The 15,621-nt window shown below is 43.0% G+C and overlaps 1 protein-coding gene across 1 annotated transcript in view; it reads right to left on the minus strand.

Annotated features, from left to right (window-relative positions):
• The window catches only part of ST3GAL1 (ST3 beta-galactoside alpha-2,3-sialyltransferase 1), a 243,742-nt gene that overhangs the window by 66,315 nt on the left and 161,806 nt on the right, over positions 1-15,621 (minus strand). Inside the window, exon 3 of the mRNA XM_089685950.1 lies at positions 3,124-3,768. Coding sequence (XP_089542076.1) covers positions 3,124-3,423 — 300 coding nt within the window. The 5' untranslated portion in view covers positions 3,424-3,768. The remainder of the gene's footprint in view (positions 1-3,123; positions 3,769-15,621) is intronic.

Raw genomic sequence — 15,621 nt, forward strand, 5'->3', positions numbered from 1 at the left:
CCTCCAATCAGTGTCCTCCACCCCTCTCTGCCAATCCCTCTACTGACCTCCACTCAGTGTCATCCACCCCTCTCTGCCAATTCCTCCACTGGCCTCCAATCAGTGTCCTCCACCCCTCTCTGCCAATCCCTCCACTGGCCTCCAATCAGTGTCCTCCACCCCTCTCTGCCAATCCCTCCACTGGCCTCCAATCAGTGTCCTCCACCCCTCTCTGCCAATCCCTCCACAGGCCTCCAATTAGTGTCCTCCACCCCTCTCTGCCAATCCCTCCACAGGCCTCCAATTAGTGTCCTCCACCCCTCTCTGCCAATCCCTCCACTGGCCTCCAATCAGTGTCCTCCACCCCTCTCTGCCAATCCCTCCACAGGCCTCCAATTAGTGTCCTCCACCCCTCTCTGCCAATCCCTCCACTGGCTTCCACTTACCCAACAAATAAAATTCAAAATACTAACAACAACAACTCACAAAGTCATCCACAACCTGGTCTCAGAATATCAACCAAACCGCTCTCTTCGATCCTCCCAAGACCTTCTGCCGTCTAGTACCGTGTCACCTCCTCCAGAACTTCTCCTGAGCTTCTCCCATCCTATGGAACTCCCTACCTTAATCTGTTCAGCTATCTCCTAATTTATCCACATGTAGACGATCCCTGAAAACCCTTCTCTTTAAAGACATCTATCCTGCTTCTAATTAGAAAACTGCCTTTTATTTCCTCCGTAGCCCATCCCCCCTACAGCTGTTACCTTTTGTAAAGCACAACCTTTCCTCCTAGATTGTAAGCTCTGAAGAGCCGGGCCCTCTGTGTCCTCTTGTACCAAATTGTATTGTAACTGTAATGTCTACCTTCATTTTTTTAAAGCGCTGAGCAGGAGCGGACTGACCATTTGGAAACTCGGGCACTGCCCGAGGGCCCGGGGTCAGTATGGGGCCCCATGATATGCCCCTGGTACCTTTTTCATAGGCTTTTCTGAGTTTGGGCAAGGACACAGGGGCCCCATGATCCCCTATTGAGGGCCCAGAGTCAGTAGGGGGCCCCATGAGATGCCCCTGGTACCTTTTTCATAGGTTTTTTGAGTTTGGGCAAGGACACAGGGGCCCCATGATCCCCTATTGCCCGGTGGCCCCATGAGTTGTCAGTCCGCCCCTGGCGCTGAGCAAACTGTTGGCGCTATATAAATCCTGTACAATAATAATAATAGGCTAAGCAAGACACATATTAAAGTTCACCTCCAGCTAACATATTTGTAAAGGCAAATTTCACCTTTTGCAAAGATTTAAAGCTCAACTCCGGGCAACAAAAAAAATATCTCCTGAAGTGGGACTGTGCCTGCACTGCAAAGGGTAATTGCTCATTTAGGTCCAGGGGAACAAAAGAAGATTTACCTCCCCGAAACGCCACTCTTCCCCTGCAACCTTTTTCTCCCCCCATGCTCCAGCAGTCCTGACGTCATTAGGAGCAATGCAGGGTCAACAGCCCTGCATTGGACATGATGACGCTGAGAAAATGTCCACCACCGGAGTGTGGAGGAGCCCCGTTTGCTGTAAAAGCGGAGGATCGGGTAAGTAACATGGTTTCTCCTCTTCCATAGAGAAAATGAGCCTTCAAGCCTTCCAGCATGGGCACATCCCCACTACAACAGAAAGGTTTCTTCACAGTGAGAGCTGTGAAAATGTGGAATAGACTCCCTCAAGAGTTGGTTCTGGCCAGCTCAGTGGGTTGCTTTAAAAAAGGCCTGGATGCTTTCTTGGATACACAGAATATAACTGGATATAACATTTATAGGTAAAGTTGATCCAGGGAATATCCGATTGCCTCTCGGGGGATCAGGAAGGAATTTTTTTCCCTGCAGGAGCAAATTGGATCATGCTTTGCTGGGTTTTTTTGCCTTCTTCTGGATCAACTGTGGCTGTAGGATTATAAGGTTTTTTTTCCTTTTTTAAAGGTTGAACTGGATGGACTTTTGTCTTTTTTCAGCCAGACTAACTATGTAACTAGGAATAATTTTTTAGTTGCTGAAGTTGGGCTTTAACAGATGCATCTAGGTTAATAAAGAAAACAATTTGCATTTATTTAATTCTTGCATTGGAATCTGAGGAGCATTACAACCATGATTAGCTGTTCGTGGAAGCAATGCACAGGCTCATGGAGACTCTTCTCTTAGTTTCCGACCCACAGCAAGGTATGGACCTGCAGTTATGGGACTGGAGGAAGTGGTGTAGTGACATCATTGCATTTGTGTTCCACTGAGATCTACGATTCCCTCCCTATGAGTGGCAGATGGGACTTGTAGTCTTCCATGAGCAGATAATGCGACAGTGGTGGAAGAGCCAAGCACAGCCAAATCATATTCAAAACCAAACAGGAGCTTGAAAGGAGAAGCGACCTCTGATTCAGGTAGGTGTTTGGGGAGCAATTTAGGGGTGGGGAATATTGCCATATTTCACGTTACATCCTAAATATTGGTGGAACAAGAAATATGGCCCCAAAGGTGGACTTTGCCTATAAATACACTTGTAGAACACAAACCAATCACAGCACAAAAACAGCACTCACCATCCACCAATTGTATGTGCTCTCCGACAGCAAGTTGTTCTGCTTGGTCAGGAGGTCTGATTAAACCTCTCGTCGAACCAAGGAGACACTTCGGCCTCGGAGATGCATGTCTCAAAGGTGGACTTAGCCTATAAATACATTTGTAGACCACAAACCCAATCTCAGCACAAAAACAGCACTTACCATCCACCAATTGTATGTGCTCTCCGACAGCAAGTTGTTCTGCTTGGTCAGGAGGGGTGAAATGGTCTGATTGAACCTCTCGTCGAACCAAGGAGACACTTCGGCCTCAGAAATACATGTCTCAAAGGTGGACTTAGCCTATAAATACATTTGTAGAACACAAACCCAATCACAGCACAAAAACAGCACTTACCATCCACCAATTGTACGTGCTCTCCGACAGCAAGTTGTTCTGCTTGGTCAGGAGGGGTGAAATGGTCTGATTAAACCTCTCCCCGAACCAAGGAGACACTTCGGCCTCAGAGATGCATGTCTCAAAGGTGGACTTAGCCTATAAATACATTTGTAGACCACAAACCCAATCTCAGCACAAAAACAGCACTTACCATCCACCAATTGTACGTGCTCTCCGACAGCAAGTTGTTCTGCTTGGTCAGGAGGGGTGAAATGGTGTGATTAAACCTCTCGTCGAACCAAGGAGACACTTCGGCCTCAGAGATGCCACACGGCCTCCTTATGGGTGCGATGAACCTCACGAAGGAGCCTGGGAACCGAAAGTATTTCTCGGGGATCCATTTGATCTGGGTGTAGTTCTGGGTGTAGTTCAAGAGAAAAGATGTGATGGTGATGGCAAAAAAGGCCAAAGCGATTGTAAACAGCTTCAAGTTCTTGTGCCTCATGGCCATGATGGGTTCCTATCACTGTTCCCTCAATCAAATAAATCCAACAGGAAGTCAATGCTGCGGCCCCAAGTCTTTAAAACAATGTCATCTGGTCATAATTCCAGCCTTCGCTGCTGCTGCTGCCTCACCAACAAGAGTCTGGATCCCAGAAACACATGAAGTAATTCTACTTCCGAGAAGGGATTCTGAAATACTCCGGAGTAATTATCAACACATCCTTATATCTCTGTAGACTTGGTGAGCAGAAGGTTCAGGCTATCCCTCAGCCAGGTCTGGAGAATGCTTAGATCCTTGTGAAACCCAACAACGTAGAAAGAGAAGTTTCTAATAATCTTGCTGGTTTCATTCCTGTGCAGAGAGAGAAGAAGGAGACCGTTAGCTGTGTTTTGGCTGTCTGACGAGAAGAATGACAAATATCTCTGTCAGAGGAAGAGTTCTTTTCTCCTCCTGAGGGCAGAGGGGAATAAGGATGACTAGGTTAAAATAGCCCGGTAAACAAGACCAGGAACCGTGTAGGAACAGGAAAAAGTTGTTAGACTAAACCTCATGGTATTTCCATGACCATCAATCAGAGGAGGTGGCAGTGCCTTTAGCTTGCCAAAAAAGAAGGAACTTAATATTACTAAACCCTTATTATAAAAATGTATGTAAAATACAACTAAACCCTCATTATAAAAATGTATATAAAATACAACTAAACCTTCATTATAAAAATGTATATAAAATACAACTAAACCTTCATTATAAACATGTATGTAAAATACAACTAAACCCTCATTATAAAAATGTATATAAAATACAACTAAACCTTCATTATAAAAATGTATATAAAATACAACTAAACCTTCATTATAAAAATGTATATAAAATACAACTAAACCTTCATTATAAAAATGTATATAAAATACAACTAAACCTTCATTATAAAAATGTGTATAAAATACAACTAAACCTTCATTATAAAAATGTATATAAAATACAACTAAACCTTCATTATAAAAATGTATGTAAAATACAACTAAACCTTCATTATAAAAATGTATATAAAATACAACTAAACCTTCATTATAAAAATGTATATAAAATACAACTAAACCTTCATTATAAACATGTATGTAAAATACAACTAAATCTTCATTATAAAAATGTATGTAAAATACAACTAAACCTTCATTATAAAAATGTATATAAAATACAACTAAACCTTCATTATAAAAATGTATATAAAATACAACTAACCCTTCATTATTATTATACAGGATTTATATGGCGCCAACAGTTTGCTCAGCGCTTTACAATATAAAGGGAGACAATACAGCAACAATACAGTTCAATGCAAGAGGGATAGGAGGGCCTGATCCTGGGAGCTTACAATCTAAGATTTAAAAATGTATGTGAAATACAACTAAACCTTCATTATAAAAATGTATATGAAATACAACTAAACCTGCATTATAAACATGTATGTAAAATACAACTAAACCTTCATTATAAAAATGTATATAAAATACAACTAAACCTTCATTATAAAAATGTATATAAAATACAACTAAACCTTCATTATAAAAATGTATATAAAATACAACTAAACCTTCATTATAAAAATGTATGTAAAATACAACTAAACCTTCATTATTATTATACAGGATTTATATATTATTATTATACAGGATTTTTATAGCGCCAACAGTATGCTCAGCGCTTTACAATATAACGGGAGACAATACAGCAACAATACAGTTCAATACAAGAGGGATAGGAGGACCCTGATCCTGGTAGCTTACAATCTAGGATTTAAAAATGTATGTAAAATACAACTAAACCTTCATTATAAACATGCATGTAAAATACAACTAAACCTTCATTATAAACATGTATGTAAAATACAACTAAACCTTCATTATAAAAATGTATGTAAAATACAACTAAACCTTCATTATAAAAAATGTATGTAAAATACAATGTATTGAAAATACAACTAAACCTTCATTATAAACATGCATGTAAAATACAACTAAACCTTCATTATAAACATGCATGTAAAATACAACTAAACCTTCATTATAAACATGCATGTAAAATACAACTAAACCTTCACTATAAACATGCATGTAAAATACAACTAAACCTTCATTATAAACATGTATGTAAAATACAACTAAACCTTCATTATAAAAATGTATGTAAAATACAACTAAACCTTCATTATAAAAAATGTATGTAAAATACAACTAAACCTTCATTATAAAAAATGTATGTAAAATACAACTAAACCTTCATTATAAACATGTATGTAAAATACAACTAAACCTTCATTATAAAAATGTATGTAAAATACAACTAAACCTTCATTATAAAAATGTATGTAAAATACAACTAAACCTTCATTATAAAAAATGTATGTAAAATACAACTAAACCTTCATAATAAAAATGTATGTACAATACAGTTAAACCATTATAAAAATATACATAAAAAACAGCTAATCCTTCATTAAAAAAAGAAGTATGTAAAATATAACAATCTTTATTACAAAAATGAATGTAAAATGCAACTAAAACATCATTAAAAATCTGAGTATTATTCTATTTTAGGTACTTATATAGCGCTGTCAATTTGCGCAGCGCTTTACATACATAGTACATTCACATCAGTCCCTAACCCTCAAGGGGTGTACAATCTAAGGTCCCTAACTCACATTCATACATACACATACTAGGGACAATTTAGACAGGAGCCAATTCACCTACCATCATGTCTTTGGAGTGTGGGAGGAAACCGGAGTACCCAGAGGAAACTCACACAGGCACAGGGAGAACATGCAAACTCCAGGCAGGTGGTGTCGTGGTTGGGATTTGAACCAATGACCCTAGTACTGCCAGATGAAAGTGCTAACCACTTAGCCACTGTGCTGCCCATAAGCAAAATACAATTAACTTTTTATCATACTAAAGTGCGTAAAATACAATTAAAACTTAGTTTAAAATATATATAAAATATATATACTTTCATGATACAAATGTATGTAAAAAACAACTTTACCGTCATTATAAAAACATGAAAAATCTAACAAAACGTTAATTATAAAAATGTATGTAAAATACAACTAAACCTTAATTATAAAAATATATGGAAAATACTAAACCTTCATTATAAAAATGACATATAAAATACAACTAAACCTTCACTATAAAATTATATCTAAAAACTCAACTATACTTTCATTATAAAAATGTATGTAAAACACAACTTAACCTTCATTATAAAAACATATGGAAAATACAACAAAACCTTCAATATACAAATGTATATAAAAGTACAACTAAATCTTCATTATAAAAAAAATATGCAAAATCCAACTAAACCTCCACTATAAAAATATATGTAAAATACTAAACCTTCATTTTAAAAATGATATATAAAATACAACTAAACCTTCATTATAAAATATATATATAAAATACAACTAAACCTTTCTTTATAAAAATGTATATAAAAGTACAACTAAACCTTCATTATAAAAAAAAATATGTAAAATACAACTAAACCTCCACTATAAAAATTATATATAAAATACAACTAAACCTTCATTCTAAAATATATATAAAATACAACTAAACCTTCATTCTAAAATATATATAAAAAATACAACTAAACCTTCATTATAAAAATTATATATAAAATACAACTAATCCTTCATTTTAAAATATATATATATATGTAAAATACAACAAAACCTTCATTATCAAAAAGGTATGTAAAAATATAAACCAAACCTTCATTAGATTCATATACCAAAACATACAATTATAAAAATAAATAAAATAAAAAAATTCAATCATACAAACAATTAAATAAGCTTTTCCTGCAATACTCACCTTCCATCCGGAGCTGCCTTTTACAGCACTTCTTTTCTGCCACTAGCTGTCCTTCCTGCACCCTTCCCCGCCCTGTTACTGGACATTAAAGGCGAAGCAGCCTTCTCCTATCAGCCGGCTCCTTGTCAGCACATGAACTGATTGGCTCCTTGTGCTGCTTCTTTCTTTCCCAGTCTGAGCTCTGCTGTACAGTAACTGCAAAAAAACCTGACACCGAGTCAGATTGAAGTTCATACACGTCTTGTAGTTTTGCATGCAGTAAAGCTAACAGCCATCCTGCGGTGAAGTGCCTTCGCTGCCTGATACTGGACGTTCGATCAAGGGCGTAGCAACGAACATTTCTGGCGCCTATAAACATTGCTGATAAATGAAGGGTCTCTTTTTTTCCCTTGTACCAGAAGACCTCGTAGTAATCTCAGGATTTTTCTCGGAGAATAATACACCTCCCCTCCAGCTGACCTCCATGTTTTGGCAGCCGGAACATTTTCAAAACCGCTTATGGCTAAGTAGCGGAGTCGGAGCCAACAAGCACAATCCATGTCATGGAAGTTCTGAGCCATAGACTGTACAATGCTGCTTCCATTAACTCATTCATAGACCCAGAGGGAAGGAAGAGTCTACAGCTCCTGAAATATTCGTCCCTCTATCTCTCTGCAACTAAACAGGCAATGAGGGGAAACCTCCGACATGGCAAACCACCCCCCAAAAAAACAACATAGATTCCAACTCTTGGCCACACAGAGCAATAATGAAGTGGAAGGCAGCAAACCATCAATCATGGGAAGGTGATGAGTAGACAAACTGACCCCACCATGCTGCTTTTCAGGCCTCAGATCAGAGCGGCTATGGGAGTCCTGGGCTACTCCTCAGCTCTGATGAGTCACATGAATGAGGAGGACTTCCCTCACTCAGCTGGGCACCGATACATCTGACATCTAGGGGTATATCTCCTAAAGGGAGGGGGGTTTGTGCTACAGTATTGACCACTGCACCCTGCATTACTTACTACTGACCTCTGCACTCTACCTTACATACTACTGACCTCTGCACTCTGCCGTGCTTAATACTGACCTCTGCACTCTACCTTACATACTACTGACCTCTGCACTCTGCTGTGCTTAATACTGACCTCCGCACTCTACCTTACATACTACTGACCTCTGCACTCTGCTGTGCTTAATACTGACCTCCGCACTCTACCTTACATACTACTGACCTCTGCACTCTGCCGTGCTTAATACTGACCTCTGCACTCTACCTTACATACTACTGACCTCTGCACTCTGCCGTGCTTAATACTGACCTCTGCACTCTGCCGTGCTTGATACTGACCTCTGCACACTACCTTACATACTACTGACCTCTGCACTCTACCTTACATACTACTGACCTCTGCACTCTACCTTACATACTACTGACCTCTGCACTCTGCCATGCTTAATACTGACCTCCGCAGTCTACCTTACATACTACTGACCTCTGCACTCTGCCTTACATACTACTGACCTCTGCACTCTGCAGTGCTTAATACTGACCTCTGCACTCTACCTTACATACTACTGACCTCTGCACTCTGCCGTGCTTAATACTGACCTCCGCACTCTACCTTACATACTACTGACCTCTGCACTCTGCCTTACATACTACTGACCTCTGCACTCTGCCTTACATACTACTGACCTCTGCACTCTGCCTTACATACTACTGACCTCTGCACTCTGCCTTGCTTAATACTGACCTCTGCACTCTACCTTACATACTACTGACCTCTGCATTACATACTACTGACCTCTACACTCTGCATTTCATACTACTGACCTCTGCACTCTGCCATGCCATCTAAATATCTCTGCATTACTTACTACTGACCTCTGCATTCTATGTTACATAGTTCTGTCTCCTACACTCTGCATTACTATCTACTAACCTCTGCGTAACTTACTGCTGAATTCTGACTTGCATAACACTGACCCTTGAATACTGAATTACATACTTCTGACACCTGCACTCTGCATTACTTACTACTGACCTCTGCACGCTATGGTAAATACTACTGACCCCTGGATGCTATGTTACATACTACTGACCCCTGCACACTATGTTACATACTACTGACCCCTGCACTTTGCGTTATTACTGACTTTTGAGCCCTGTGTAACTTACTGCTGAATTCTGAGTTACATACTACAGACCCCCTGAACTCTGCACTTCTTACTCCTGACACCCGCACTCCGCATTACGTACACAGGGCTTAGAAGTCAGTAGTAGGTAAGGCAGAGTGCAGAGGTCAGTAGTAAGGCAAAGTGCAGGTGTCAGTAGTAAGTAGTGCAGAGTTCAGGGGTCTGTAGTATGTAGCTCAGAATTCAGCAGTAAGTTACACAGGGATCAAAAGTCAGTAGTAATGCAAAATGCTGGGGTCAGTAGTATGTACCATAGCGTGCAGGGGTCAGTAGTATGTACCATAGCGTGTAGGGGTCAGTAGTATGTACCATAGCGTGTAGGGGTCAGTAGTATGTACCATCGCGTGCAGGGGTCAGTAGAAAGCGATGCTGAGTGCAGGTGTCAGAAGTATGTAATGCAGAGTTCAAGGGTCAGTGTTATGCAAGTAAGAATTCAGCAGTAAATTACACAGGGTTTCTTGGGGACTCTATCGGTGAGATCTCGGCGCCAAGTTCCTGCTTTACACAGCTGATGTGGCCACTGTGAGGGGCTCCCACCACCCCTGATGGATTTGTTTAAATTTTACATTATGGGGAGTATAACAGGAGGAGCGCGAACACACAAAAGTGGGCAGGGACATCCGAAACTCCCAGGTCGGCAGGGACACCCGAAACTCCCAGGTGGGCAGGGACACCCGAGACTCCCAGGTGGGCAGGGACACCCGAAACTCCCAGGTGGGCAGGGACACCCGAGACTCCCAGGTGGGCAGGGACATCCGAGACTCCCAGGTGGGCAGAGACACCCGAAACTCCAAGGTGGGCAGGGACACCCGAGACTCCCAGGTGGGAGGGGACACCCAAAACTCCCAGGTGGGCAGGGACACCCGAAACTCCCAGGTGGGCAGGGACACCCAAAACTCCCAGGTGGGCAGGGACACCCGAAACTCACAGGTGGTCAGGGACACTCGAAACTCGCAGGTGGGCAGGGACACCCGAAACTCACAGGTGGTCAGGGACACTCGAAACTCGCAGGTGGGCAGGGACACCCGAAACTCCCAGGTGGGCAGGGACACCCGAAACTCCCAGGTGGGCAGGGACACCCGAGACTCCCAGGTGGGCAGGGACACCCAAAACTCCCAGGTGGGCAGGGACACCCGAAACTCACAGGTGGTCAGGGACAACCGAAACTCGCAGGTGGGCAGGGACACCCGAAACTCCCAGGTGGGCAGGAACATCCAAAACTCCCAGGTGGGCAGGGACACCCCTGAAACTCCCAGGTGGGCAGGGACACCCGAAACTCCCAGGTGGGCGGGGACACCCAAAACTTCCAGGTGGGCGGGGACACCTGAAACTCTCAGGTGGGCGGGGACACCCAAAACTCTCAGGTGGGCGGGGACACCCAAAACTCTCAGGTGGGAGGGGACACCCGAAACTCCCAGTGGGCAGCAAATGTCGGGAATAATTGCAGGGAGAGCTCATTGTAGGAGAACGCAAGACATAGAAGTCAGAGCCCAGCTCAACCCAACAGGCTCCACGTTTAACTAAGACCAATGAGGAAAGGTCGTAATAGGAATTGATTTTTTACAGAAAAGTCTCCCTGTGTTTGTGTTTCCTCCGGGTACTCCGATTTCCTCCCACGCTCCAAAGACATGCTGGTAGGTTAATCAGCTCGTGTCTAGATTGGCCCTAATATATGATCGTGAGATAGGGACCTTCGATTGTAATATCCTTGATGGTAGGAACTGATGGGAATGTACAATCTGTAACATGCTCTGTAAATTGCTGGCACTCACTGGTAGGGTTGCCACCTCCTCCCTTTGAAACCGAACACATATCAATGACGCAGGTTCTGGGGCCAACTCAGTGCAGATCAGGCACAAAGGCGAGGTTCACACCTATGCACTTTGCATTTGATCCGTTTCTGCAGTGCGGTTTTGATGCATTTTTGCCATGTCTTGTTTGTTTCCCCTTGTTGCTAGGCAGATTTAAAAACGTGGCAAAAACACATAAAAAATGCACTACATGCTTTTTTGCAGCGTTTCCATTGAAGTCTAGAGAACCAAAAACGCAACTTTTTGCATTCAAAAACAGTCCCTGACCCTTTCCAAAAAAACGCACCGGGTGAAAAACGCGGAGATGTGAACGTCCCCCGTAGGAAATCATGTTACATGGACTGTACTGCGTTTCTGCAAAATGCTGCAGAACACGCTTAGGTGTGAATCGGGGTAACTGAGTTTACTTACCACCTTAATCAGCCACAGAACCTGTGTAATTAACGTGTTCAGTTTAAGGCCGGCCATACATGGGATGAAATTCGACCGATTTTTCGTTCTAAAATAGGACCTAAGAATAATCGTCCGATCTTCGCTCTGTTAGTGGGTCAATGAAACTGGCCGATTTTCGTGGCTCCTCCCCTTTTCGGTGATCAGGCATGCTGGAAAATTCATGAAAAAGGACAGATTTTCGACTCAATGATGGTCAATTCGTACGATCGTTTTACCGAAAAGAATATGCGCCATGAGCCGTGACTTGGAAGGAACAGAAGTTTCACCTGTTACATGGGGTGAACTTTATGACTTGGTCGGCCGAATTTCTGAATCATTGCTGGCGCCATCGCATTACCGAGCAAACGACGTTTTCGATTTTCGGCCGAAAAATCGTTCGGAATTCGACCCATGTATGGCCTGCATAAGTCCCCATGCACACAGGATGTTTTTACAGCGGCTATTTTTGGCTTTTGACGTTTTTTCTACAGCCAGTAAACCCCCCGGCATGTTATCCTATGTGTCCATTCCCGGCATGTTATCCTATGTGTCCATCCCCGGCATGTTATCCTATGTGTCCATCCCCGGCATGTTATCCTATGTGTCCATCCCCGGCATGTCATCCTATGTGTCCATCCCCGGCATGTTATCCTATGTGTCCATCCCCGGCATGTTATCCTATGTGTCCATCCCCGGCATGTTATCCTATGTGTCCATCCCCGGCATGTTATCCTATGTGTCCATCCCCGGCATGTTATCCTATGTGTCCATCCCCGGCATGTTATCCTATGTGTCCATCCCCGGCATGTTCTCCTATGTGTCCATCCCCAGCATGTTCTCCTATGTGTCCATCCCCGGCATGTTCTCCTATGTGTCCATCCCCAGCATGTTATCCTATGTGTCCATCCCCAGCATGTTCTCCTATGTGTCCATCCCCAGCATGTTCTCCTATGTGTCCATCCCCAGCATGTTATCCTATGTGTCCATCCCCAGCATGTTCTCCTATGTGTCCATCCCCGGCATGTTATCCTATGTGTCCATCCCCGGCATGTTATCCTATGTGTCCATCCCCAGCATGTTATCCTATGTGTCCATCCCCGGCATGTTATCCTATGTGTCCATCCCCGGCATGTTCTCTTATGTGTCCATCCCCGGCATGTTATCCTATGTGTCCATCCCCGGCATGTTATCCTATGTGTCCATCCCCAGCATGTTATCCTATGTGTCCATCCCCAGCATGTTATCCTATGTGTCCATCCCCGGCATGTTATCCTGTGTGTCCATCCCCGGCATGTTATCCTATGTGTCCATCCCCGGCATGTTCTCCTATGTGTCCATCCCCAGCATGTTCTCCTATGTGTCCATCCCCGGCATGTTATCCTATGTGTCCATCCCCGGCATGTTCTCCTATGTGTCCATCCCCAGCATGTTCTCCTATGTGTCCATCCCCAGCATGTTATCCTATGTGTCCATCCCCGGCATGTTATCCTATGTGTCCATCCCCGGCATGTTATCCTATGTGTCCATCCCCAGCATGTTATCCTGTGTGTCCATCCCCGGCATGTTATCCTATGTGTCCATCCCCGGCATGTTCTCCTATGTGTCCATCCCCGGCATGTTATCCTATGTGCCCATCCCCGGCATGTTATCCTATGTGTCCATCCCCGGCATGTTATCCTATATGTCCATCCCCAGCATGTTATCCTATGTGTCCATTCCCAGCATGTTATCCTATGTGTCCATCCCCGGCATGTTATCCTATGTGTCCATCCCCAGCATGTTATCCTATGTGTCCATACACACATAGACTGCAATCAATGTTTTTTGGCTGGAAAAAAACCCAGAACTAGTGGGCTTCTAGAGGAGTGTTTTAGCTGTAAAAATGCTCAAACGCTGACAAACGCGGCAAAGTGCAGTAAAACGCTTTGGACTTTTTTTGACTAAAACGGATTTTTTTGGTAAAAACAAAACCTGCTAAAACTGCTAAAAAACGCAAACGCAGGAAAACGCTGCTAATGCAAAAACGCTAAAAAAAAGCAGAAAAACGCAGGTTCTTAACGTGACTTTACACAGCTAACGATACCAGCGTTATCAAAACGCCCCGTGTGCATTAGGACTTAAAGGGAGGACGTGGCAACCAGGGGCGGACTGACAACTCATGGGGCCCCCGGGTAATAGGGTGTCCTCGCCCACACTCAAACCACACCCAAAAAAGCCTATGAAAGGTACCAGGGGCATCTCATGGGGCCCCCTACTGACCCCAGGTCCAGGTGTTGGGAACATTCCTCAGAGATTTTGGTCCATATTGACATGAGTTACTGTTCCCTATCATCTTGAACCAGTCTGCCCATTCTCAAACCTCAACAAGGCATTTTCCTCCACACAACTGCCACTTACTGGATATTTTCTCCTTTTTTTGGACCATTCTCTATAAACCCTAGAGATGGTTGTGTGTGAAAATCCCAGTAGACTGTCAGTTTTTGAAATACTCAGACCAGCCCATCTGGCACCAACAACCATGCCACGTTCAAAGTCTCCTTTCGTCCACACAACTGCCACTTACTGAATATTTTCTCTTTCTCGGACCATTCTCTGTAAACCCTAGAGATGGTTGTGTGTGAAAATCCCAGTAGACAGTCAGTTTTTGAAATACTCAGACCAGCCCATCTGGCACCAACAACCATGCCATGTTCAAAGTCTCCTTTCGTCCACACAACTGCCACTCACTGGATATTTTCTCCTTTTCGGACCATTCTCTGTAAACCCTAGAGATGGTTGTGTGTGAAAATCCCAGTAGACTGTCAGTTTTTGAAATACTCAGACCAGTCCGTCTGGCACCAACAACCATGCCATGTTCAAAGTCTCCTTTCGTCCACAAAACTGCCACTCACTGGATATTTTCTCTTTCTCGGACCATTCTCTGTAAACCCTAGAGATGGTTGTGTGTGAAAATCCCAGGAGATCATCAGTTTTTGAAATACTCAGACCAGACCCTCTGGCACCAACAACCATGCCATGTTCAAAGTCTCCTTTCGTCCACACAACTGCCACTTACTGAATATTTTCTCTTTCTCGGACCATTCTCTGTAAACCCAAGAGATGGTTGTATGTGAAAATCCCAGGAGATCAGCAGTTTTTGAAATACTCAGACCAGCCCATCTGGCACCAACAACCATGCCATGTTCAAAGTCACTTAAATCCCCTTTCTTCCCCATTCTGATTCTCATTTTGAACTTCAGCAAGTCCTCTTCACCACATCTAAATGCCTAAATGCATTGAGTTGCTGCCATGTGATTGGCTGATTAGCAATCTGTGTTGCGAAGCAATTGAATGGATGTGCCTAATAAAGTGGCCGTTGAGTGTATATTTACCACTTCCAGGCATCTTTTTCTCCAGTTTATAAATAAACGCCGCCGCGTCCTGATTGCATTACAAATTATAAAATAAATATTTTTTTCCCATGAAATTCATTTTCTACAGTCCATAGGACGCCACCGTCCTGAACCCGGGTAAAAAGCGGTGAGTCAGGAGAGCGGCGGTAGAGCCGTCTGTCAGATTTCATGGCGCTTAGTCAGGGGATTCCAGCTGAAAAGACCGCGCCATCGAACGGCGAGCTGTTATGTCAGTCACAGGGCTGTCAAGGTGGCAGGAGAGTCATAAATGAAGTAACGTCTGGCTGGGAGGGGTCACTGGAATTTGCTGATGTCATATCTCCTCTGTAGAGGCAAAAACACAGCTGTGCTGGGAAGGCAGAGGACACAGATTTAAAGGGTAACTCCAGCTACATGGACAGCTGAAACCATTTTTTTTTTTTTACTTGCCCTATCTATAGTATTAAGAGAGGAATAGTGCCCCATTGTTGGTGTCATTGGAAGAAATTGTGCTCCATTGTTGGGATCA

The sequence above is a fragment of the Staurois parvus genome, unplaced genomic scaffold, assembly GCF_062004578.1.
Source record: "Staurois parvus isolate SC_StPar_1 unplaced genomic scaffold, SC_StPar_1.0 ptg000389l, whole genome shotgun sequence".
Lineage (NCBI taxonomy): Eukaryota > Metazoa > Chordata > Amphibia > Anura > Ranidae > Staurois > Staurois parvus.